Here is a 27,599-nt window from a genome sequence, read left to right on the forward strand (position 1 = left end):
TTCACTTTGAGTGCCTTGTGTTCCCCTGAACTGCCAGAAGATATCGTATCTCTTTATTACCCTGTGCTCTGAACATTTGATGACAGCATTGGGACCCACGTGAACTCAGATGTTGAAAAACTGTACCTGACTTTGCATTCAAGGAACTAGCTGGATTCCAAAAGTACATGCTGAACTAGATCAGCACATGCAGTCTTTTAACAATAGCATATGCTCACCTCCTAGTTCTGTCAGTACTTTTCTCATCAGTATGCTGTAGAAGAGATCACAGCAAAAGGCTTTCTCTCTTGACTCATCCCATTTTTGTTTAATAGCTAGTCTTACTTCAGTGACTGCTGAAATATTTCACTGAATATTTCAAATGGTGGTATTTTCATTAGTTTATTAATTTCTTTTCTTGGTGTTGTTGGTTTTTAAGGGGGCAAGTGCCATAATTTTATGAAGTCCAATGATCACATTTATATTTTGATAAAAAATTAAGAGTTATTTATTCAAGGTCTGCAATTTTGTTTCTGTTTTGAAGTCTCTGATGAGTGAACATCTGTTTACATGAAATTGGGGCCATCTGAAAATGAAGGTGAAGATATTAATCTGAATATTTAGATGTAGCATGTAGAACTAGACTGACATAAGTAATAATGACAAGTTTGGGCCCTTAGAAATAGCAATTAATAGCAGTAGAATATCTGTAGTTTTGTAGTTTTATAGTTTTGTCATTTTCCAAACAATGGTGAGAACAGTCAAAGAAACAGGTATACAATTCATCCTAGGGGATAGCAGTTAAACAAAGAAATTATATGCAGACTTGGAAATGTATCTTACAGTACAACATGCATATTGCATGAAAGGAAAACAGATCTCAGTATCTTTAGACTTAAAACTGTTGGACAGCTGACAAATCTATGATCGCTTTGCCAGCAGTATGCCAGTGCTACAGCCCTTGCCTAACTATGTAAGTGAATGTATTTCTCTAGAGAAATCAGTTTATGACACTGAGAAGAATCAACTAGAAAAACTACAGAACTCAACTTTTCATAATCAAGAGCTCCATAAGAGACCAGTTCCCAAGCTATGCTTCAAGTTACTTAAAAATTAGAGTAAAAAGGATTGTATAGAGGTGTGGCACTTACAATAAATATAGATACCCTTGTGAAGTTGTCTTTAAGAACACATTATATAGTTCACAAATCATGATAAAAACCACTATGTACATATCTGATGTAATTTGGAATGGCTTGTAGTGTTCCTTCTCTCTGATTTTGGTTTGCCTTAAAGCCTCATTCTGTGGTTGTCCAACAGCTGAATGCAGGCACAAAAGGTGAAAGACAACTGGAATCATTGACTTCTTCAGCCCTCCTGCAGCAATTCCCATTCATAATTCAGAGTCCTTAGCATAGGACTGTAAGGGGATTTATTGTGTCGTTATCTTCAGTGAGTGTCACTTTGAAGGTAGTGGCTGGAAGGACTTTTACTGAATAACAAATCCCTGAACTTGACGTGCCCAAACCTTGTTCAAGCTCTTTCAGCTTTTTGGAATAATTTCCATTCAGTTCCTAAATCCAGGCAGAGATATTATTAAAACAGGTGTTTGAGAAACACAAAAGGCTGAAAGGCTGCATCACATAGTATAGTCAGGGACTGCCTCTGTGAGGCACAGCCTCAGTTATGGCATCGTGGCTACTGATGAATCCAGACTGCACATTTTATTGGAATGTGTTAAATATGTTATCCAGTAAATCATAGTAATTAACCAACTAACTGTGCAGTATTTTTTTCTAGCCATGGACTAAAAGATAAACCAAGTATGCTCTGTGTAGGTGGAATTACAGGCACTGTTCTCTATAATAGAAAATATGCAAAGAAAGAAAATTGCCTAAAAATTGAAATATACAAAATGTACAGATTTTTGGGTTTTTGTTTGTTTGTTTGTTTGTTGCTGTTTTTGCAGGACATGCTAAATGCAGCCTTTATAATTGATGAAGTCTCCATATGAGAGAGAAGAATGTGGTGTATGCCAGTCACTGAATGGAGGCAGTCCATCTGAATGTACTGAAAATTTTAGTGATGAGTTACTTCTGAATAGACCAGTGATCATAGGATATAGGGTGCTGTTCCACAGCAGGTGGATGATGAAGTCCAGTAAACTATATTATTTTAGCAATGAAGGGATAGCTAATAGAAACAGAAGGACATATAGATTAATCAGAAGCACTTTAACCTCAGTAACCTCATAGCTCCCTTTGTCTAAATGCAGTAAGATTCAGCCTTTTTGCTCCTGGCACTATCGTGATGATGTTAACTGGGCCCCAGTGGCTAACTGAGAAGTTTTTACATGTATTCATGTTATTTTCACAAAATCAGGGAGGTTCTGTAAGCCAAGATTCTAGCTCACCATTTGGGGCATCCTAAACATTGACACATGCATCTCAAAAGAAAATCAGAAGAGATGCACTGTTTTCAAAGTTCTGAGATAAAATTTTGAAACACTTCTTCATGTACAGTAAAATTTCTGACTGTTCACTTTCCCAAAACATAAATATGACTTGGCTTGATGTATCTTCCTCATCATTGTCCAGCTGTGCAGGCTACTCTAATACTGAGGAAATAAATATAGAATCATTTAGGTTGGAAAGGACCTCTAAGATTATTGAGTCCAACTGTTACCCAGAAATGCAAAGTCCATCACTAAGCCATGTCTCCAAGTGCTACATCTACACAGCTTTTAAATACCTCTGGGCATGGTGACTCAACCACTTCCCTGGGCACTCTGTTCCAAGCCTTGACAATCCTTTCAGTGAAGAGATTTTTTCTCATACCCAATCTAAACATTCCCTGGTGCAACTTGAGGCCATTTCCTCTTGTCCTACTGGTTGCCTGGGAGAAAAGGCCACCTTGCTATACACTACTTTCATGTGGTTGCAGAGTGATAAGGTCTCCTCTGAGTCTCCTTTTCTCCAGGCTAAACAATCCCTGATCCCTCAGCTGCTCCTCATAGGACTTGTGATCTCTTCCTTGCACCAGCTTCATTGCCATTCTCTGGACTTGCTCCAGCATCTCAATGTCTTCCTTGGAATGAGGGCTTTAGAACTGGACACAGGACTTGAGGTGCAGCCTGACAAGTGCAAAGTTCAGGGGGAGATCACTGCTGTATATCCTGCAGTATTTCTGATACAGCCTAGGATGCTGTTTGCCTCGATAACTTTAGATTTTTTTCTTCACATATAAATGATGAATAACATCTTATGCATGTTTTATCTTTTACTTGCTCCTCCTGGGTAATAATTTAAGAATGGTTTCTCTCACTTCTTCCTGTCTTAGGCAGGCTGATCCTCCTTTTTTTAAGTTGTTTCCATTTTGTTTGACAGGACAGGGCTTTTTGTTCCCCAGTGATCTTATTTGGAAATAGAAACCTAAGTTAAAACTAAATGTTTCTAATAAGATGGACACAATGTGAAATGGAAGAGATGTGTCTCCCTTGTACCTTACAGATTACAATCAATCAGCTTTGTTGCTCAGTGTTTATGAATCAAAGCTTTCATACTTAGACACAAACACTACTTATACTGCCTGAACACACTTAGGTGAAAATTCCTGTCAGAACGTAAAAATTGTGCCAAGTGTGACTCAAAAAATAACTTACTGTCCATTTGCAGGAGTGCAGTTTCACAATGTTTACTGCACTTTTGGAAAGATCTTTCATAATCTGACAAAAAATGTGACTGAAAATTGGGAAAATGTCACTGTATCTTACTCTGAGAAACACATTGATTAAAATTAAATTGCTAAAATTTTAATGTAATTGTTATTAAGAACATAAGGTAATTTAATGTTAGCATTAAATTTTAGGTATCTCATAATCCATTTTGCACTCAAACTAATATGTCATTAGCTTGTGAATTAAAAGGATACTTTGTTGTTAGTTGCTCCTTACTTTTATGATAACACAGTGTTTCAGCATGGTTCAAAACATAGGCAAAGGTAAATCTTATGAGAATGACTGCTATGATATATTACTTCAGATAAGATTCAATATTAATCTCATTATGTGACTTGGTGAAGTATGGTTGTCATACTGTACATACATCTCTTATGCATTTGAATGAATGAGCATTGCTGTATGGATAGATACTTTCCTTGTGCCAGCCAGCTGTTTAACCTTTATCTGAGTTTATTTAAATCACTGAAAGGGAACAAAACAAAACAAACCAAAAGTGGGTGCTTTTCTATGGAGCTGGTAAACTGAATGGACTCAGAGATGGATCTGGTGAATGTTGGAGTTGGCTTAAGTGTGGGGCAGAGCCTTAGATCTGACAATGCGGGTACGGGGAGAAGGAAATTATAATGGTGGACTGGGAATGAGATCTCATCCTTTTAGTGGCAGTGAGATGCTGGATGGGCTCAGCCAGCCATTGAACTATACACAAAATATGGTCGAAGTTTCAACCAAGTGTAAAAGCCAGTTTCACTTCACAGTAAGTTAATGGTTTCTTAATTTAGTTAAGTACTGTGGTAGTCATTAATCCAGGGAGAAGAGAGTTAACCACAGAATGAAATAAATCCTCTACTCTTGAAATTTTAATGGATTCTTCTTTTGTCTCTCTTTTTCTCCCCTTTCTCTTCCTGCCTTACCACAGCTCATCCATTCTACTATGTCTGCAGTCTGCATGGTGCCTGTCAGAGTCAGACCAAGAAAATGCTAAATCAGCTAGCAAAATCACAAGGCTGGACTACAATCACTAACAGATACAAGCTTGGGACTTATATTTAGCTATACTGCTAGTGAAGTTTGAAATTTACGATGGGCATACCTGATTCATCTTTAAATTAGCTAATCCTCTTAAGAGCAAATTTCTAGCCTGTACAACACTGTGATTGGCTCAAAGTAATTTACTTTTTGCCATCATGGTGAGAGTGTTTCCGCTGTGCCAGCAATGTATGTGTGTGTAGATTACTTTCTAGACACATCCACCATCTACTTATCAATCCTATTTTTCTTCTGTGAATACAGCATTGTGTGTCAACTGCATGGCTAGCTAAATGTGAACTTTCTAGAGAGAAACTGAGAGTCTAACAGTAAATAATTCATTGCATTCATTGCATAGCAAGAATATGACACCTAGTGGATACACAACATTAAGGAAATGTGACAGTCTGATCAAGCACTATTCCCATAAGATGATCCTGTCCAATAGAAAAATTATTTTGATAGCAAAAAATAATTGATTTTGAATGACTATTTGCATGGGCTAAAGTAATTAGATAATGTCAAGTCCCCACTGAAAACTCATAAATGTAGGAAGTGCCAAAGGTAGTTCTAAAAGAATTGTTTGTAAACTGCTAGAAGACTGAAGATGTCAGGCCATGAAGGCCAGAGGCCCAAAGCCCATGAAGACATTATGGATATTTGTAAGATGCATCATAACTGGAGACATCCAACACGCAAAACACAAGAAATAAGGTCTAAACCCACCTTTTTGTTAAACCCCCTTCTCTGTTACTGCCATGCTACTCCAGGAAGTGAGAGTTTTCACAGCAGGTGATGCTCAGAGGTGAATAATATATGGTGAAGCCACTGGAAGCTGGACAAGACTGAAACACAGTTTAAGAAGTCTGACATTCTGCCCAAACTATCTGATACAGATGGTGTCTGTCTTCTAGTCTCCACTGCAGTCTCTAGTATCCAAATGTCAAGTATTCACATATCCCCATTTTCCATGGTGCCCTAGACTCTCACTGCTTCACTGGCTATAAATAATAGAAAAGCTAGTTTTTTATACTCGCTACCAAACACAAATCAAAATTTAATCACAAAATTTTATTTCAAAATATGTTTAAAAGTCTTCCCCAAGCCCTGCAGGGGAGTACACTTTGCTGACCACATCCTTTGCCTGCCACCACTCCTTTACAATCATACTTCTCACTTCCTAGCTACAAATGGATTCTTGGAACTATATTCTCTATAAAAAGTTTGTTATCAAAATACAAAAATGTTCTCTTTTGTTGTACAAAACAATGTTTGGAAAAGTGACTGATCCAACTGAAGTGCAGAATTTTTATAACTCAAGTTCGAGGAGGAGGTTTGGGCCATGTCCAGAGAAGGACACGAGCCAGCAGTGTGCCCAGGTGGCGAGGAAGGCCAATGGCATCCTGACATCTATCAGGAATAGTGTGGCCAGCAGGACTGGGGAACTGATTGTCCCCCTATAGTTAACACAAGCGAGGCCACACCTCGAGTGCTGTGCCCAGTTCTGGACCCCTCAATTCAGAAAGGACATTGAGGTGCTGGAGTGAGTCCAGAGAAGAACAATGGAGTTGGCGAAGGATCTAAGCATAAGTCCTATGAGGAGCAGCTGAGGGAGCTAGGGGTGTTTAGCCTGGACAAGAGGAGGCTCAGGGGTGACCTTATCACTCTCTATAACCACCTGAAAGGAGGGGGCAGCCAGGGGAGGGCTGGTTTCTTGTCCCAGGAAACCAACGCAGGACAAGAGGAGGTAGTCTCAAGCTGCGACAGGGGATGTTTAGGTTGGACACCGGGAGGAATTTCTTCATGGAATGCATGAATAAATATGGGAATGGACTGTCCATGGAGGTGGTGGGGTCCCATCCCTGAAGGTGTTTAAGGATAGACTGAAGGTGGCACTCAGTGCCATGGTCTGGTTGACACATAGGTTGGACTCCATGGTCTTTTCCAACCCAGTTGATTCTGTGATTCTGTAACAGGAGGCAGCACAGGCAGCAAAAGGTGGAAATAAACAAGAGGATTAAACGAGAGCTCGCGGTCCACACGACCGCTGCTGAAACACTTACTCGGGAGCATTTCTAAACCACGGGAGCATTTTGAAAGGCCGCAGAAGCGGCGGGTGGGCACACACGGGCCGGGCCGGGCCGGGCCGGGCCGGGCCGGGCCACGGCGAGGGGCGTGACCAGCGGCAGGCGGTGCCACGCTGGGCCGGGCCGGCCCGCCGCCCGCCCTGGCAGCTCCCGGTCCCTGCGGCCGCCGCCCGCCTCCGGCCCGCCCTGCCCTGCGGATGTGGAGCCGGCACCGGCGGTGAGTGGGGAGTGGGCGGTCGGCACGCAGCGGTGAGGGGCTCTCGCTGCCTGCGCCGCCGCCGGGGGAGGAGCGTCCGCCCTTCCCGCCCACCCCGCCTCGGCGCGGAGCCGGTGCCGAGCCTGGGCGGCCGCGATAGCCGCAGCGGTTCTCCCGCCGCCCCGGTAGCGTTCGGAGCGGTGCCCGCGGCGGGCGGAGCGGCGCGGGGCGGCGGCCGCCGGGAGCGCGGTCGGGCCGGGAGCAGGGAGCGAGTCGCCGGCCGTGCTGGCGGCGGGACCGGCCGGGCTGCTCTCCTCCCCCGTGTTTGAGTTCCTAAAAAAGGAGAGCGAGGCGCAGCCTGGCAGTGGGAAGGAGCCGCGATGGGCCTCAGAGCGGGCACGGCCCGGACGTGGCGGCTCCCGGGGCCGGCGAGGGGTGGAGGCCGGGCGGTGAGCCTGGCCCCGACCCGCTCTGCGCCGACACGCCTGGAAAAGGGCTGCAGCTACCTCTGCCCTGAGCTGACGCGCTGGTTCTTGGTCATGGGTTGGAGTCGATGGTCCCAGAGGTCTTTTCCAACCTAATTAATTGTGACCGACACCCAGCCTCTCCGTGAGATCAGGAGCTCCGGGGTTTGAGGGCCTTTTTGAGTTGTTCCCCGTGCTTCTGCTTCTGTCACTAATCATACGGAGTGTAGGATGAAAGAAGAGGCCAAGTTACCTCGCAAAGGGTCTGTGCTGGGCATTGGACAACCTGTTAGGAAAATACATTTGGAAATCAAGCAGGCACGATTTGGAATATTGCCCCAACTCTTGTAGTTTTCAGTAGTGATAAGGCTGAAAATAACAAACTGAAAGAGAGTAGTTTTGGATTAGATACTGGGAAGAAATTCTTTTACTGTGAGGTTGGTGAGGCACTGGAACAGGATGTCCAGAGAAGTTGTGGATGCCCCATCCCTGGCAGTGTTCAAGGCCAGGTTGGATGTGGCTCTGAGCAACCTGGTCTAGTGAAAGGTTTTCCTACCCGTGGCAGGGGAATTGGACCTCGCTGATCTTTAAAGTACCTCCAGACCAAACCATTCTTTCATTCTGTGATGATTCTGTGATTCTTACACAGTCACCATGCCAAGGTCAATGATTTTGAATAAATGATACCAGCCAAGTTCGCTGTGTAGCTAGCACACTGTTTATTAAAAAAGGCTGTTTTCGAGAGATAACTGTTCTGCAAAGCAATATTCTTATCCAGTAGGTAATATTTAATAGTTATCTAGTGCTTTTCATTCTTTGGCTTCTTTAGAAATGGCAATATACGCAATGTGCCAGGCATAATTTTAGCAACCCCCTGATTTATGGATATTGATTCATTAGGGTGCAGTGACTTGTCAAGACAGTGTAGTTAGTTGATGACAAGCTCAGTTACAGTGCCTCATCCCTGATTGTGGTTTTCTCTGTCTGGTGCATTCTGTTTGTGCAGATAAACATCTGAAATTTAAAAAAATACTTTATTAATGCAGTGCATTTTTTAAAGAGGTGAATAGTTGGGTTCACAGCTGTAAATCTGTATGTTGCAGAATTGTGTGTGTGTGAAAAGGCAAGTGAAACGAACCAAAAACCCCATTGAAATTTGTCTTGAAAGCTTTTTTCTGCAAGTTGAAATTGACAAATTGAATAGACTTATTGTGATATGCATATGTTTACAGTATCACTGTGTTTTGTAGGATAATTTATATAAAATACTGGTGACTGATTTGTCCTTGAATCACAGAAGTATAATGGTCATAAAAGCTGCATCCTTAGAGCAACTTCCTTAGAATAAAGTATTTTAGCAGGAGTGGGGAATCTGCGTAAGGGCAGTGGGTAAATTCCTTTCTTCAGTCAAGTTAATAGCAAAAAAACCCCACCAAATACCAAAACCCCCAAACCAAAATCACCAAACCTTCCCCTCACTTACAAATTTAGTAAATTAAATCTGTCATAGGTTATTTTGTTGGGGTTTCTTTACTTTCTTTTTAATGGAGTGGGTTAGTTACCAGATTTATTGTTTTATATCAGCATTTTTAAGTTGCTTTATGAAGCATGGTACAGTGATCTCTGTAGAATAATTAATATAAAATTTGTAAACCAGATAAAAGAATATTGCTTAGGGTTGTTCAACCTGAAGAAAAGAACATTTAGAGGAGTCCTAATCACTCTCTGCAGCTACCTCAAAAGAGGTTGTTGCAAGGTGGGTGGTCTGCCAAGAAACAAAGAGAAAATGGCTTCAAGTTGTGCATTTAAAATTCTGTAAAAAATTTCATCATGGAAAGAGTTGCCAGGCATTGAAACAAGCTGTCCAGAGTTGAGTCACCATCCTTGAATATATTTAGAAGCTCTGTAGATGTGACTCTTGGGGACATTGTTTAGTGGTGGACTTGGAAGTTCTGCACTGGAATCAATCTTGAAGGCATTTTCCAGCCTAAATGTGTCTGCGAGTCTATAAAGGCCTGCTTAAATAATTTGGATTATTTACACATCAAGTTGTGCTGTCAGTGCTTTAGAGCTGGACTTTGTCACAGAACATTTGGTTTATAGGTTCCAAAAAGTCATTTAAGTTCTTTGAGTTTAATTTGCCTATCAGGTGCCTTACTCATCTACCCAAGATGGTATAAATTTCCTTGGTATGGTTAAAGCTTCACAAGATTAACTGAGAAGGTTCTTCCTTATTATGTGTTTGCATACTCATACCATGAGAAGCTTATTGATTTTTAAATACCTGTTTGACTAAGTTTCTGTTAATGTTTTCATTTGCTGACAGATACACTGGTGGAAGTTGCAAGCTGTTGTTTTTGAGGATGGTTTCACCTTATTGATTTGTTTTTATTTATTTGCTTTCCTCTCATTACTGCTTTGCTATACATAGCTACAACAGTTTTCCTACCTAGAGAGTAGGACTTAAATGCCATGGGAGATCAGTAGCATTTTGACAACTGCAGAGGTTGCTCAACCTGGTAGTATTAAGTGCATAAAAGTGCACACCTATGCCTTTAGTAAGCACAGATTTGTGTAACTCACTACAGTAAAGTTTTGTGGTTTTTTAAATTTGTACCAGATGTTTTTTGGGAATTGCATTTTATTTGGGTTTTGTGCTTAGCAAGATCTCAAGAGATGGCAGAAAAAACGAAAGAGATGGTGGAAAGCTGGTCTTTTTTGGATACTGCTGAGTCCAACTTCAGGCCCCTGGTAGTAATTGAACTTGCAAAAGGCACCAAAGAAGAAACCATAGAATGGTTCACTAAACGAATTGTGGACAAAAAGGCAGATGGAGGTGAGTACAGTATGATTTTCTGTAACACTTTGAAATCTGATTGACTGTCACCATAATATGAAGACATACAGAAAATTAGTTTTCAGGGAATTTGTGGTATAATGATTGTTTGCCAATCTAATTTCATTTTTCATTTCTTAAACCCACTTAACCCTGTTATTAATGAAAACATTGGCTTAAGGTCAAATGCCAGTTGAACTCTAGAATTCTTCAATTTTTTGCACTGAAGCCCTGATAATCTTTGCTTCAATGTGATTTTGATGTCAGTTTTGATAGCAGTTGTCTGGACATGTTTCTCCTGTTGCTTATAGAAACATGGTAAGCCTTGCCTAAATCAAGGCACTTCACATCCTGTCCAAGCCTTCATACCATGTTGTAGAACAAAATTAAGTTAGCAGAAAGCAATTTAATCTTGACAACTTCATGTTGGATTTTATTTATATTTTTGGTAGTATGTAGGGTCTTACAAAGACAGTATTTCATTACTCATTTTGGTATGCTTCTGGGAATTGAAGTTAGGCTAATTGATTTGAAATTCCTTGGACTTTTAAAAAAACTTTTTTAAAAAAATCATTATTTGTGGCTGTTGTAGCTTATAGCTTATGGTCAGTAATATTTCTCTGCTGATGGATTTATGACTACAAACTTGCTTTCAGGCCTCTGTTAGGTAAGTTAGGGATGTTTCAGCTTCAAAAATCTGGTCTCCTTAAAACCAGTGGGACTGTTTGCAGAAGCACTTCTTGCTTTTATGGTGTGAACCTTAGGGGTATAGATCCAAACAGTCCCCATTGTTCCATTTCATTGTTGAGAGTGCTTGAACAGAAACAGGGCTAAATCAGAGGTGACCCTGCAAGATGCTGAACACCCTATGTCAAGTGCTGTTGAAACCTTAACTCTTTGTGCTCTTAAAAAGAGATATTTTCCGCACTCCTGTTAGCTAGGGCCAGTATATTGGACACTAAAATGCTAGGGGTTTTAGATGTAATTTTAATGTATTTTCTTGCTTATTTTACCCCCCTTTACTTTAAAGGTGCACAACTACTGATTAAACCACTGGTTACGGAAAGCGGAGTTGAAAATACTTATCTAGTTGGAGCTTCCCACTTAAGGCTGTTGCTGGGAGCTGAAACTGTAGGTTTGGTGAAGGAATGCAGTGATAACTCCATGAGAACTTTTACATACAGCAGTAGAAAGACTTTCAAACATTTTGCAGGTAAGCAATTGTAGGAATCTTTGTCATTGCAAAGTGGTGATTAAGGATTATAAGCAATTATGCTGCAAAATCTTTTGTGGTCTTTCTATTCCTTGGAGTGCTAGCAATGAACAGCAAGTGGAAGACCAAGCCATGAAAACAATACTTTTTTTTTACTATGGAAATCCAGGTCATATAATGAATTTTGGTTTCTTTCACATGGCTTTGTTTACTTGTCTTTTCTTTCATGCTTTTCTATGCTACAAGTAGTCTCTTGTGTGAAAGATTTTCTTGGAAAATAAGACAAGAAAAAGAGTTGATAAACATGATTTTATGATTAACAATCCGTGTTATGAATTAATGTAGCCATTTAATTTCTGTGAGCCAGTTTTGAGGCTTATTATTTTAAAATTAGCTGAAAAAAATGGAAACATTTTTCTCTGTAGCATGTGCACATCAAACAAACAATAATTAACACTACAGATTCATTCAGTGGGATTTGGGCATGATTAGTGGAATCGTTCCTTTTCCTCTTATTTTGTGGGGGCGCCAAGCAAGGAACATTTCCTTTTAAGTGTGCTGCTTGTTTTTAGTAGTATTTAACACCCCTGCAGTGGAAGAACCAGTTCTTTTGCTCTTTAGGTAAATATTAGAGTCACAGTTTAGTTTTGCTAATACTTCTAACGTGCATGTTTGAGTGATGCCTTTCACCACATTTTCAATATAAAGGTTCTTGGGTCCATCTGAAACAATTTTTGAGTTTTGTTGTTCAGTGGAGGTTTTGCTCAACACCACTGCTGTGCAATAACTCTTGCAGTGTCTTTAGTTTTGTGACCTTGCTTTCCTGAAATTAGGAAGGCTTCGGAAGAGCTGTCAGTTGCAGAAGTGCCACTTCTGTTTCTTTCATGCCTTTACATTCGTAATGCAAATCTGACACAAATTCCACTGCTAACAGAATCTCTAGGATTAGCTGGATTTCCAACTGCTGCAAATATTTTTATTTTTGGCTATATTTCCTGGTATTTTTTCTTTTTAAAAACACAAATGTAATTTTAGTTTTGTCCAGGTGCAATCAGAGAAATAGTCCCCCAGAAAAGAAACCTGGCTGTCTATATTGTCTTGACAGCATTCCTGGTTTCCCACTTAAACTAATACTATACTTATTCTTTACGTTAGAGTCTTGTTGATATTTTCGCTTCTTACTTAGTGTGTTTAGAGAAATTCCTATAGTTTCTTATTCATAAGGGGGAAAAAATTGGTTTTATCTCAAGGAAATCTGACTCTTGTTTCCATGATGGTAAATTGATGGGGTTGACACAGGTTTGTTGCTGCAATTATTTTTTTTTCCCTGATTCTGGTAATTTTTTGTAGTTGTTTGCTTCCAGGATTATATTCTTGTGCTGCACCATTTCATACAACCTTCCTTTTTATTTAGATGACAATCATAATTTCCTTACAATGGCAGAATGTCAGTACATCATCAAACATGAACTTGAAAATTTGAGAGCCAAAAATGAGAAAATTATCCCTGGATATCCTCAGGCAAAGCTGTACCCAGGAAAATCAATTGGTAAGTAATGAAGTTTGTTGCTTTAACTCACTGTGTTGATGTAGGATGGTGTTCATGGTGAAAAAAAATAATAATTTCCTGTAATGAAGAGAAATCCTTCAGATGTTCAAGTCCTACTATTTTAACCAACTTTGTTTTTTCACTGCTTCAGTAATAGGACAAAAGGCAATGGATGCACAATATAACACGAGAAATTCTGAATAGGTATCAACAAAGTATCTTTTTCAACAGGATAATCAAACATTTGATCAGGGGTTTAAAGAGATTTTTGGTTAACTGTTGGGAGCCTTCTAAATCCTCACTAGACATGGCCCTGAGCAGCTCAGTTTAAGCCACACCTACCTTGAGCAGGAAGGTGGACCAGATTACTTCCAGAGGGCCTTCCATCCTGAGTCATTCTGTGAGGCTGAAGCTCTGGCCTTAGGTTCTTTTCATCTTGGTAGTTTTTGCACATGTTGATGTTATCCATTATTTTTAATAAGCATCAGAAGTATTTATTATTTAAGTTACATGATTATATACTTGGATTCTCTCTGTCCAAAAATACTGACATTAGTACCAGTGCTCCAGAGCTAAACATTTCATAATAGAAAGGAAGTTTTAGTTAATTTATTTGGTTTCACTGATCTTCCCCTTTGCTTCAAGAGCCTTTCCTTTTCATGGGAGAAAGAAGCAATGAGAGCTGGTGCTATTTTTATGGTACCTGAAAGTAGCTTGTTGGCAGAGATGCTGCAGAGTCATAGGAAAAGGTACCTTAATAATTTTATGTCCTTTTATTAACAGTATCTTTATTCATTAGTGTTGGTCATCAGAGAAGGAGATCTCTGCATCTTAGTCGTTCAAAAAATGTAAATAAATGCAGATGTTATTTACATTATTTTATTTTATATAGCCAAGGTATTTTTCTAGTTACATCAAGCAGAAGATGATGGGAAATAGTAAGATACTGTCACATGTCCAGTGCCTCCCTGTTTTTTAATTTATTTTCTTTTTTCTATGGCTGTAACTTCAGAGCAGTTTCTTAATTTTTTGTCCACACAAGTACTATTGCTTTCCATAACAAAGCTAAATACAAATTGTGGAATATGTAGTTTGTTTGCAATGAAGATGTGATGTAATGTATGAATTAGTATGGACAGATAATTCAGAGGTTCAGGGTTTTCTGTAATTCAGGGTTTTCTGTATCTTTCCTGTAATTAATACAACAATGGCTTTGTGGCTATCCCCACAAAGCTACACGTGGCATTTCAGTCCTGACCTGCAGCATTTTTTGCTATTGAAGCTGCATCTGGTTATATTGCCAAGCTGTGGAGTAGTTATTGTATGTAAAAAGGTTGCTCTTTGTCTTCCAGTGGACAGCACAGTATTTGCAGGAATAGGTATAACTGCTGTCTATAATTTTTTAATTTCCATGAGGCAATGTTTTTAGGATTTGAGTGCTAGACCTATTTCAAAGGAACTTTAGGCTTGCTAAGTACACAACATAACCTGTTTACTTCTGTCAACTTCACTGTCCTTTGAAGGAATGCTAGGTATCTCTTTTTTTCTTTTCTCTTCTAGTGAGAAGATTATTGACCAGTGGTATTCTTGTTCAAATTTTCCCTCTGCATGATAGAGAAGAGTTGAAAAAGCTTAGTCACAGCTGGTATGGCCGAGTGAAAGTTGGTTATCAACCCTTAGGTATGTGAACAGCCTTTGCATTGTGGTCATGCACCGGAGTAGTGAAATTAGACCACTGGTCTTTTACCATTTGGGCAAGTTTTTCCTCTTTTAATGTTTCCTGTGTGACCTACTGAAATGGTTCTAGACTTGCAAAATTGGTGGTTCCAGAGTCTGCAGATTCAGTGTCTGTGAGTTTCCATGTAACAGCAGTCTGCACATCATGAGTTCTCCCCAGCCATCAGTAAAGCAGGAATGGTTCAAGCCAATAATGTTTTTTTCAAAATGACTTGACGAACTCCCATGTGTCTGGAACTCCCAAAGCTTTTTCGTGTTGTAGGTGTGTCAAAAGTGTATTTACAACTGTTTTAAATTCGTTGTCTGAATGAAGACTGGATGCTGTTGCATGCCAGCACTACTTGAGTATATTGTAGACACTGAATAATCTTAAAATGAATTTTATTTTTAGTCTGACGTTGTGGAAAGTTAATTCTAAGCTCTAAACCTGTAAACTTTATAAAAATAAGAAAATAAGCATTTGGTACCTTGCCTGATTATAAATCCCTGGGTGTTGCAATTGCTTGAGGTTCTTTCCTGAGCTGCAGGAAGTTAAAGATCTGGCTCAATAATGCCTGCCTCCAGAGTATTGTGTTAGGAGCCTTATTGTGTGCTGGTCTTTTGTTTATGTGAGAAAGGCGTGTGTTTTTTTTTTTTTTTTTTTTGTTTTGTTTTGGTTTTTTTTTGTTTTTGACTGACACTGAAGCCATACAAAGTTTTGAGGTAAATCACAGAAGCCTGTTAAGTATCTATTAATTTAGGGATGTGTTTCATGTTGGAGTGTGAAATGATGCTAATGACCTGCACTTGAATATATTTCTTAATGAACTTTTGATTGACAGGGATGTTGGAATGCTGATCCTTCTGTCTGTTTACATTTCCTGCTTGTTTTCAGAGATTTTTATCTGTTTGGCAGTTGTGAACTTCTGCTGTAGTGTTTTGTAAGCCATAATATTCTGGTATTGCATGTGAGGTTTTTTTTGTGGGAATGTATTACAGAGGTAATACACCATGGTAGTGTATTTAGAGTCAACTGAGAGGTTGCTTCTATGGCTGTTTCTTTAGGCTGGTAAATACAAAACAGTGGCATACAAGCAATCTGGTCATCCAAGCAGGAAAAAAAAAGAGATTTCAGCATTCTAAACTTTTTGATAGGCCTTTCTGTATCAAATCGCTGCTAGATTATATGAGTAATAATCCTATTTTTAAAATTAGTAATAGAAGTGATATGTCTTGGAGTTAATACATCTGTTATGAAATATACCCATTACTAGTGTACTTTTAAGTTTCTGTAGCACCAGAGCAGGCAAATCTAGTAGGTACAGCAAGTATGTATTTAATGTATCAGTTCTCTGATGAAGAGAGTATCTCAACCTGACTCCTCTATCTGGTATGTTTAAGATTTTGATGCACCTGTCCATCTATTCCTTCAGTTCCTTGAGGGTTTTCAAAGCACAACTAGGGCTTTTTGTCTCCGAACAAGCTGAAATAAATTTGTTTCCTGGGAGTACATACGCCAGTGGGAATTTTCAGAAGCTGGGTGTCACTTGCTATTAAAATGTAGTTTTTATTACATCAGGTGTCCTCCATGCCATCCATTGATCAATTCTGTTTTCAAGAAAGATAATGTTTTCTCTTTGGTTGGGTTTTTTCTTTTTTTCCCCCCTTTCTCTGGATATCTGTTTGACTTCCTTGTCATTTGAATGCTATATTTATGCGGGTATATATGTAACATTCAAATAAATAATTCAGATAACCATCTGACATTCTGTAATAATGGTGAAGAAAGAAAGAAAAAGCAATGATAGTCATTGTGCTATCTAGAAGAAAAAAATTCTGGCCAATGGAAAGTTTTAAGTTCATGTAAGGTCAAGTTTGGAACTGTACTGGCATCTCTGTTAAGTGTAGTCTTAATTGATTAATTTCTTTCTGCAGATGACATACGCTGCTACTTTGGCGAAACCATTGCTCTTTACTTTGGCTTCTTAGAATACTTCACATTTGCTTTGATCCCAATGGCTGTCATTGGGATTCCTTATTACATGTTTGCGTGGGAAGACTACGACAAATACGTGATGTTTGCCACATTCAATCTGCTGTGGTCCACTGTGATACTGGAGGTTTGGAAGCGGATGTGCGCCATCCTGACGTACCGCTGGGGCACGCTGCTGATGAAACGACAGTTTGAAGAACCAAGACCAGGCTTCCATGGTGTGCTGGGGATCAATCCTGTCACAGGGAGGGAGGAGCCAGTGTACTCAAGTATTAAGAGACAGTTACGGATTTACCTGGTGTCCTTACCATTTGTGTGCCTTTGCCTCTACTTCTCATTGTATGTGATGATGATTTACTTTGACTTGGAGCAGTGGGCTCTGGATTATCACAAAGAGAACGAGTCTAACTTCAGCAGCTTGATGCTGTACGTGCCCAGTATCATCTATGCCATTGTGATTGAAATTATGAACCGTATCTATCGGTATGCTGCTGAATTTTTAACATCGTGGGGTAAGAAAGTTGTTCCTTCTTCTTCTTTCAAGTTAGAATCCCACATACTTAGAATTTCTTTCTTTGTAGAACATATTACAGTGAGCTCTTGTTCAACAGAATGCTAAAGTGGTTTCCCAGAGTAGGTTCTTGCTGAGGGATAAAACAGATGGCTATTTTAACTTCTTATATTTTGAGTGTTTTGAGATTGCAGTTTCATATTTGGTTTAATTTGGTCTGAGTCTGACATGCCATCAGAAGGGGTGATCCTGCCTTCCTCCTCAGCCTCTCTCTGCCTTTGGTGCAGAAGCTCCCCCGCCCTGATTTAGCTCTGTCTGGCTGTCTCAGCATAGTGCTGACAAAAGGGGTGGGGGGAGAGCATAAGAGCTCAGAGGTGCCTGGATGGCAGGAAGGATTGTCCTGGCAAGTTGCACTTACAACCTGGGTTTGCTTACTATGCTTTAGTCTAATGTACATCAGTGCAGAGGGCAGAGGCACTGAGATAATAGAACCAAATCTAAGCCCATTCTAAATGTCACATGAGAGTGTTTATGTATACAACATACATAATAAAAACTGGGGTTCCACATCCCAGTAAAAATGTATTTCTCTGGGCACTCTCAGAAGAGGAGGAATGTTATAATAGATTACCTTTTTTCCCCCCCTCGTGTGTGTGTGATTTATTTAACAGATTGGGCCTTGTGTTTTGTGTCCTAATAAGGACAGTGAAATGCTGGTGTTTATTTTGAATTTTAACACTTCTACAGACATGTGAAGTCACTTTCAGATAAAGTTAATAGATTAAACTAATGGCGAATTAACTGCTTTGTGTAGCTCCATATGGCATTGATTTGCAGGACAGAATCCAGATTACTAAAGCTGGAGTTTCAGAAAATTAAGAGAAGAAAGATAAAGCAAAAGGGAGATTGATGCAGAAGACAGACTAAAAAGAGGTGTTGAAGTAGAGGTTGGTTATGCTTGCCAAAATGATTTGCTCAACAAATTCAACTGACATCCATGATAGTAAAAACAGGCAATTTCATCATTTATGACTGTTAAAGATTTTTATTTAAATAAAAATTTTAAAATTTGTATCTAGGACTCAGTTGGCTATTTTAACTGTTTTTACTATACTGAAAGAAAAGGCATTTCTGTGAAGTACCCAATTATGTTGACCTGATAGACTAAAATGTCTTTAACAGGCAACTCAATGGGGTTTTTTTAATCCAGACTTAAGCTGATGTTTCATATTAAGCAGAGGCAGTGTTTATGTAACCTGCTACACTTGACAGCTTGTGCCTTTTCTGTGGAATCCAGTTTGTTTCTGCTGTCGTGCTCTGAATAGGCTGAAAAGCTCATCTGGTTGTCCTATTTTCTCTCCCACCTGGCATAGTTTCAGAAAATATCTAACTTGAACAGCTAAAGTGACAAAACATGGGAAACAATCTGGGGTATTTTAAGCACCCCTCTTGCACCCATTTATCATGAAAGCTGTTTTTGTATCAAAAGCTAAAAGTAAAAATTGCAGTCACTTGAGTGCGTTTTCACATGTCATGCCTAACTTGATGCTCCTGTCACAGTAGAGCTCCGCTGTTTTGTCCTGAGCAAGGTCCACAGGTGATCGTGTCTCCTTTCATCTTTGTTGACACAACACGTGCTAGTGTGCTGCCTTCCCAGTTACTGCTTACCCAGGGCTTTAAAGTTACAATTGAACAAAACAGCAGAAAGAAATTGAAAATCTCTCATCTACTTCCCTTTCCTCCTCTCTGGTAAATCAGCCTTCCTGAAATATCAGGTTCTGACAGTTTATCTTGAATGAACTGAAATTCTCAGTTTACAAGGAGTAATGTATCTGTTGAACTTCACATTCTCTAGTCTTGCTTTAGAGTGTAGGGCCTTATCTAAATTCCTTGGAGAGAGATGAGAATATTTCTGGGAGCGTTCACTGGTTTTGAATCAAATTTGGTATTGTTACTTTTCATTATGTATTCCCATTAGTCTTGCATTGGTTTTCAGCCAAAGAGCAGTCAATAACTAGACACGTTTTATTAAGTCTTAATAGCGGTGGATGTTTTTTCTTTTATAAAATAACTGTTCAGAGTAAGAAATATATAAAAGAAGAAAATTTTGCAGCAGGAAAAATACTAGTCAAAAGTATGTATGATAATACTGTTGATCAGATTAGCTTCATAAATTGAGGTATTGATACAGTATAAGTTATTTCCATCACTGAAGTGTTGGACTAATATAAACTATTAGATAAATAGTTTTCATGTGGAATAAAAGTACCTGTTCAGTCTTCGGATAGCAATGTGTAGTATATGGTAGGAGCTTCTGCTGTTTACTAATTAATTATTTTATTGCTGTTTTAGAAAATCACAGGCTGGAATCTTCATATCAGAATCATTTAATTCTGAAGGTTTTAGTGGTAAGTATGTAATATAAGCAGCTTTTAAAATTATTTAAAAGGACAGCTTATGCTGTGTTTTATTAGTGCTTTCCTGGCATTACCACAGTGACCTACAGTTTTGCTCAAGGCCAAATAGTAGCACAAATATCAGAGTAAACAAGGTTTCTGTTACGGTTGCAGTAACTGCTAGACTATTTTAGATGCTTCTTTTATAGGGGAGAGTTGGCTTTTTATTTGTGTCTAATTGTTCTTTCATTAGGATGGTGCATTTATGTTTCTGTTAATTGGTGTGGTCCTGTCTTCAGCTGAGAACTAGTCCATTCAATTTTTGCATGATTTTATGGTAAACAATATTTTGAAAAGTTCATGTATTAATTTCCACCTATACTGACATTCAGACAACCTGAAAATACCTGTCTGTCAGTATGGGGATCAGTAGCATATGGGGATCTATTTAATTTATCTAATCTTCTTGTTTTCTTTTTGAAAAGCTAATTTCAGTTTCTTCCTTTTTTATTTCCTCAATTTCCTTAGAGTTCTTTCTTTCTTTCACCATATTTTTGTATGTGTGTGTGTTTATTTGGGGTTTGTTTAGTGTAGGGATTTTTTTTTTTTTTTGGTGTTAAATTTCTGTTTTACCCATCTGTTATTAGTAGCCTCTAGAGGTAAAACTCCTGTAGATATCACTTTGTCTCCTCAGCTTTGTAGATGTCAGCTTTGTCTCCTCCTGTAGCCTTTCTCATAAAATTTAGAACCATTTCTTTTTCCCCATAGGGTATTTATGCAAAATGATTTTAAAAAATTATGAACTGTCAAGTGTAAGTTTCCCCCAGTTTTCATTCTCAGTCTGTGAATGACTCTCTGCATTCCTAATATAATCTGTATTGGCCAAAAGTCCAAAACAGGAGCTGCAGCACTTACAGCAAGTAGGAAACTTCAGAGTTTGATTAAATACTTTAATTATGTCTCATTGTAGAAGCAGGAAATATTTCTCATGGCCATAAACCCTTCTGAAGTGTTTAAACATAAACTGCAACAAACATATATAAAGGGACATTTTTAGAGATTGAGAGACATATCACCCAATGCGTATATTTTGACAAAGTGTTTCTTTAAAAAAAGTCACTACTCTAAATAAAGATCACTGTATCCCTTTTCTAATGTTTTCTGGAGGAGTTGCCAAAAAAAAAGAAAGTTAAGTAGAAGGTGATGTATTTTTAATGTCCACATTTCATAATTCAGTTGTAGCTCTCTTTGTACACTTTGCTTTAGGAAAGCTTTAAGCTTGTTAAGTGAAAAACTGAGTAAGACCAATATTGAAAATGTTTTTTTTCTGACCTAAGGTTTAAAATTGGTGAAGAAAACTGTGATGGGCAGTTTGCATCTTCATGGAAGCTATTTAATCAAGGCAGCTGTTAGATGATATTCTGCATCTGAACTTTTGCTCAAGTACTAAATCAAATATTTTTATTTGCAGTTCAACTTCTTAAATTGTTTTGCATCTCTCTTCTACATTGCCTTTGTGTTGTTTGATATGAAGCTTTTGAGGCAGGTGAGTTCCAAGAACATCTAAAGAATGTTGATGAATCTAGGGAAATAAACAATTGATTGAAACAGACTTCAGTGGTTATTCTAAAACATAAACTTGGCAACTAATATATTTCACCCATGTTTTCTTAGAAATCCAGCTTCCATGTTTCAGTTTCCCTAACATTATTGCAGAGTCATAAGAATAGAGTAATTCTTTCTCTGTGTGTAAATGAAGAACTGTTTTCAGATAAATTTGATTATTCTCTCACACAGATGAGACTGGGAAATTTTCATTTCCTCTTTATTTCCTTTTATGTTAGGAGATGTTCTTCTCTGTAGTGTTCTTAATGAAAGACTCTTGAGGATAGGGTCATGATTAAATTCGACTACAGTGAAGATCTTAGAATAAATAAAAGCAAAAATAATTTGTAGTTGGTATTTTAAATCAACTTTGACACTCAAATGCATGAAAATTTGGTGTAAGGAAAATATTTTTGCTTTAAACATAATGAGCAATACAACAAGAACTTTAGCTCAAAACCTCTGTTACTCTGAAGTGATCTCTAGCAAAACACTTGTACCTATACGAGACGTAACATTTGTGACATTTCCTCTACTTTCAGGTGAAATCAAGATGTGAAAAACATGGAGAAAATGTCAGTCTTTAGCTCTGTGATTGTCATTGGCTATATTAAATATGCCTTACCCTTTGTTGTATATGGTGCATTGTTTTCAAGATACAACCAGATACACAAAATACTTAGACTACTAACTCCTAATTAGTCCTTTTCAGTGCACAGCAAAGGATGGGAACTAGATCATCTATACTTTTCATGTGCTATTGCTAGGTTTGCTAGGCTGGACTTTTTTTCATAGGATAGTTAGTGTTACTGGAGCTCACAGAATTGCAAATGATCACAGGTTCATCACAGTTGTATTCTTTTTTTTTTTTAATCTTAAGAGCTTGGCCACTTTGCTGATAACTTCGCAGATCCTCAACCAATTTGCAGAGTCCTTGCTTCCTTACTGGCTCCAGAAGAGATACAACAGGAGGATAAAGAAGTCCATGTGTTCCAAGAAAACTGATGTAGACCTGTCATTATCTGAGCAGGTCAACATGGAGAAAGAAATGGGAACCTATTTGGTACGTTGTAGTACTGTAAAAGAGTTAAAACTTTTCTGGGCTGTAGTTGACAGAGGCATCAGCCAAGATAAACAAGAATATGTTTGGCTTTTGGGTGTGGCTGCTTATTTCCAGCTTCATCAGCTTTGCTGGTAGTTGTTTATGCAGCTGTAGGTTATCCTGGATCAGGAAGTGGATACAGTGCAGCATCCTAGTAACACTAGAATGAAGGGAAAGGAATAAACAGCTCTGTCTGGAGCTACCTTAACCCCATATCACTGGAAAGAATTATTTGTGTAATATGCCCGAAGAATACCAGGGTGAGTAGGCTAGCACAGGGAAGAGGGAAATTACTTCTGTTTTGGTTTGATTTTGCAGTGGTACTAATTTAAATCGTCAGTTAAAGTAGAGCCTGAGAGAGAGCACTTAGTCTAGATGGGGCCAGAAACAGAGGACAGAAGAAACCAGCTCTTCAAAACAGTACTCCTCCTGGATGCTCTTGCCTCTTAAAACCACAGGTTTGGTATTCACTGTCTTCCTGGTTCTGTTCTTGACCACCTCTTACCCAGTATAATTTTTAATTGTATTTAGCGGATTTCATGCAATTCATTACTTAAAATTCTAAAGGAATTTACACAGTGGACATCAATGTATATGTTAAGGCCTCACAGGCAGACTGACAGCTTGATCAGATGCTGCAAGCACAGTCACAGGTGTCTTAATACTGTATGATTTTTGCTTTTACAGAATAAGAAGTATGTGTAGATACCTTGTATATTCTTTTACCTTCAAGTAAAAGATTGACATTAGTAGTTTGAAATTTGATATTAACACCATATCAGAGTCCTCTCTTCTGCGTGAAGTGCTATGAAATGGGAAAAGGAGAAAGAGCTATCACCTTTACCTATTTAAAAAGCGTACAAATGGGTTCCTGTGTGAAGGTTGGAGGGAGATAGAATTAGACAGCCTGTCTTGTAGTGCAGAACACAGCAGAAGTCCCTGTGTTTGTGTCTGAGTTGGTAAATCAGCACAGTCCAGCACTACACCTGCACAACGGCCAGCACAGCTCCCAGAGTTGTGTGTCAGCATCAGGCCTGACCAAATAAGCTCTTCCTCTTAGACCTGAGCTGACTCCTGATTCTCAGCTGTCATGTACAAAGCCAATGTGGTGTCTCTGAGTCACATTGCCTGTGCTTCTTGTGCAGAGCTGGATCAAATGAATCTGCACCTGTTGTACTGTTGTGCCCTGAATGCTTTTTTCACAGGGACCCAAGAAGTCAATTGGAGAGAGTTAGGGCTTTGCCTTAGTTGTGTTCACTGCTAGCCTCAGTTTCGGTTCTAAATACTGTGTACTCAAAGCCTCAATTTTACATTCAATCTAAACATTATTGTTTTGCTGTGCTTGTGAATAAATTATATTAGACCTCTGATTTGTTTGCAAGCAGTGAGCTGTCAGCAGGCAAGAATATTTCTAAAATTAAAACTGTCACAAGGGGGAAGCATTTGACTGCTTAGTAACTGAGGAGTCTTGGCAGAATTCTGTTTCAGGTTCTTTTGTTTTGATTCCTGCTTTCACACACTCTTCAGCATTTAATTCTCTGTTCTTTTTGTCCTCATTCTCGCTACTTTTCAAGTATCCAGCCCTTAACCCTGTTCGAGATGTAAAAACATCCTGCAATAATTTTTAATTGTTATTTTTTCTAATTTCTGCTTTACTCCTCTAGTTAAATTCCCCCCTTAATTTGTTCCTTGTTTTTGTTTCCTTGATGCTGTAGCTGATCTCATGACTGCCGATGGCAGTTAAAAATTTCTTTAACATCGTCTCAGACTCCTGTTGTCCTACACAAAGTTTCATAAATTAAGTAGGAGAAAAATAAGTACTAATTTACTTCATACTCTGCTATTCTATAAGACAGTAGGTATTGGGCAAGGAAATGAGAAGTGTGAGGAATCAGTGGGAATACTGTGCAGTTAGCAAAAGGAGGAATGCAGAGGAAAGCTCTCTCTCTGCCTGCAGTGATTGTCTGAGAAAATTACAGCAGTAGCAGATGTGTGACTGCCATTCCAGTGAGTGTTCCTGCAAATGTCCATTAAGAAGACCTTAGTAAAATTTAGAGTTTGTACAAAATGTTTCCGAGGAAAAAATCTTAATGGCTTTAGAAGTTAGGTACCTGTTCATGGCCTGTCCTGCAGATTGGTTTGTGAGACTGAGCTATACTGTGGAACTTCAAAATGAGCTCAAGTGAGAAATGCAATTAATGAGTACCCCATGCTTATTTGTGAGCTCGCAGACTTCTACTGCTTCTCTCTCTGTTTCCTAGGAGAAAAAAGCATTAGGTGTTGGAGAGGGCAATCAGTTTGACAGCTGTGATGGGCGAAAAAAAAAAAGATAACCATGTGTTTGATGCATGGAGTCAAAACCACTTTCATGTGGCTCTTGCAGTAATTTCAGTTACTGTCAAGTCTTCATGATTTCAGTTTTGAGAGCAAGGGCAATGCATGTGTCTGTGTAAATACAAGATACCACAAAGAAGTTGAAATGAGATCTAGGTATTTCACCATCCTTTGTTGATGAGCACTTTTTCTTTAAAAGTGGTTGGTGTGGTTCTTTCATAACAAAATTGCTGCAATCATAGCAAACTATTACTAATACTACAAAACTAATATGCAAAAAAATATCGATTACCACCTGTGAATACTTAATCAGCATTTAAGTACCCACATTCTTGGTTCAAAGATCAGTTGATGGACCTATTGGGATTTGTTAAATAGAGTTTTTTGTTTGCACTAATTGTTCTTTTCCGGTGTCAGTGCTGCTTTATAGATTTCAGTCTTCAAGTGGGCCACTAACTCTGTCCTACCCGTTTTTGAAATAAACAAGTAGAAGTACCAGAAAAGAGTTGCCTATCTACCAGCCTGCCATATTGGTTAGGTCTTTCATGGACAGTCTGAAATGCTAGGACTTTCATTGCTGCAGTGCTCTCAGGAGAATGTTCTGCCAGTTTAAATGCATGGTGCTATTTTTCTGTTCCTCACTGTTCTTTCTGTTACTGTTTAACTGAGATGCTCAGGAACCTGCATCAGTTGAATGTGTTTATGTAATTACTTCATGTAATAAGGATAGGAAGTGTGACTTGCAGAAAATGTATTAGGCAAAAGGAAAAACGTGGGCCTCCCCTTATAAGAAGTTTTTAGTGACTGAATAACTCCAAATTAATTAGATTTTAAAAAATTATTCTTGTCTGCTATCAGCAGTCATTTCCAAACAACTGATTTGGATGAGGAAACATGTTTACAACTGTAGTATTATATCTATGTTTCTTCATATTTTTTTTGGTAGGTTAAAGTTGTTCTTATATTTCCTCTGTTTTCCAGGGTACTTTTGATGATTATCTGGAGCTGTTCCTACAGTTTGGCTATGTGAGTCTTTTCTCATGTGTTTATCCACTGGCTGCTGTTTTTGCAGTGTTAAACAACATCACAGAGATATACTCTGATGCCTTAAAGATGTGCAGGGTTTACAAGCGTCCATTTGCAGAACCCACAGCAAGTATTGGTGTTTGGCAGGTAATTTTTGTGTCTTTTTTTTAATATTAATTTGTTTAAAGGAGATTTCAGCAACAGCATGAAAGCTTTGTGTTTGTCCATTGACCCACTTTAAAGTTCAGCAGGTACTCTGTTCTCTTTGATGCCTTGGAATATCATCTATCCAGCTATATGTCCCAGTGATATTTTTGGTGGAGTTTTTGACCACATGCCTTTCAGCTGCCTAGGAAAAGAAAGCAGATCTTTTCTTTAGTTCTTGTGTATGTACTGTACTCCTGTTGCAACTTCAACAAAGCAAACCTTCCAGATACTGCCCGGTATTCTTTATATCCAGTGTATTTTAGAAATGATAACTTCTGATGCAATCTCTGAAGTGTGGAGCTCAGCAGGGATTTCAGAAAAAATGGAGGAGTATGTAAGTAGTCAGATTCCTAAGATGGGCTTGTGGCCTATGCACCTGTGGTTACTGGTACTCAAGCTGACTAATTTGAAAATAACCTGGATCTGTGGACAGGAGCTGGAACTTTCTGCACAGCCTGAACACTGTGCAGTCTATCTAAACAATTTCATGGCAATAGTATCAGGTTAAGCATTTTCTGTCCTTAGTTGTTTGTTTGTTCATGCAATCATGCTGCCACCAGCTATTTTGGGGCCTGTTGAGTGTGCTGCATCAGTGAACTGATCCTGACCAGAGTTTTCTGAATTGACTAAATTGCAACCAGAAACTTTAGCATTCCATAATAGCAGGGCTTGGCAAGGGTGTGTGATAAGGTTGGGGGACCTTTCTAGGGGATGATTAATATTCTAGTTTTATTTAACAGGTTTTCCAATGTTATGTAAGGGAGATTAAGGGCACAATGAGCCTAATGGATTATTCAGTTTGGAGGGTTGTCAATGTTATCAAATAAAGCAGGTGAGAGGTGAGGAATGAAATCCTGAAATCTCAAGTAAAACATACAGTAAAAACATGCAAACCAAGGATTTTGACCAATGTTCATTAGACACATAAATAGATATTGGTGAAATGGACTTAGAGGTGAAGTCTTTCAATATTGTGTTATAAAAATGTGTGAATTGTATTTAACATGGGATGTACTTTCTCAGTCCAGACCTATGCTGCCAACATCTTGATGGCATAGCTGCATTGACCAATTGTGTAACCACCAGAATAATCAGACTGTGGTCATAAGTCACAAGTATAGCTGCAGGTGTATTAATAGCATTTGTTTCTGCTAGAATAGTTTGTTTCAATCAAGGGAGTAGGCTGAAAAATTATAACATTACTACAGTACAGTAATTTTGTTTTATGGTGTCATTTTTAAATTAATAGCAGAAATTAATTTGCTTTAGTGAATTAAAAATAATAACTAAATTTTTGAGTCATCCATTTCATATGGGAAATAAGAGTGTTTGCTGAAAGATTTCTGTTAAAGGAATACTAGAATTATTTTTATCAGGTGAGCTGAGTCACTAGCTTCTTGTCAAAGGGAAAGTTATTTCTGGTAATTCATTGTGACAGTCACTACAATTCTGTGTCAGTCTTTCTTATTCCAGACAGGACCTTGCAATAAGTAACCATTATATTGCAAGTGTAATTGTTAAGCTGTATTAATATTTCCAGACACTTTGTGGGAGCTCTGTAGGCAAGAGCTTCTTAGACTTGTGCTATTGAATGTGTTTAAATGTAAATCTTTCAACAAA

General features: G+C 38.6%; 1 protein-coding gene across 1 annotated transcript in view; it reads left to right on the forward strand.

Annotated features, from left to right (window-relative positions):
• Positions 1-10,167: 10,167 nt before the first annotated feature.
• The window catches only part of ANO10 (anoctamin 10), a 73,416-nt gene continuing 55,984 nt past the window's right edge, over positions 10,168-27,599 (forward strand). The window contains 9 exon segments of the mRNA XM_062496609.1: positions 10,168-10,327; positions 11,358-11,540; positions 12,955-13,089; positions 14,650-14,769; positions 16,741-17,310; positions 19,662-19,717; positions 21,177-21,251; positions 22,191-22,373; positions 25,728-25,919. Of these exon segments, the coding sequence (XP_062352593.1) occupies positions 10,168-10,327; positions 11,358-11,540; positions 12,955-13,089; positions 14,650-14,769; positions 16,741-17,310; positions 19,662-19,717; positions 21,177-21,251; positions 22,191-22,373; positions 25,728-25,919 (1,674 nt within the window).

Source organism: Cinclus cinclus, chromosome 1 (genome assembly GCF_963662255.1).
Source record: "Cinclus cinclus chromosome 1, bCinCin1.1, whole genome shotgun sequence".
In the NCBI taxonomy this organism is placed as follows: Eukaryota; Metazoa; Chordata; class Aves; order Passeriformes; family Cinclidae; genus Cinclus; species Cinclus cinclus.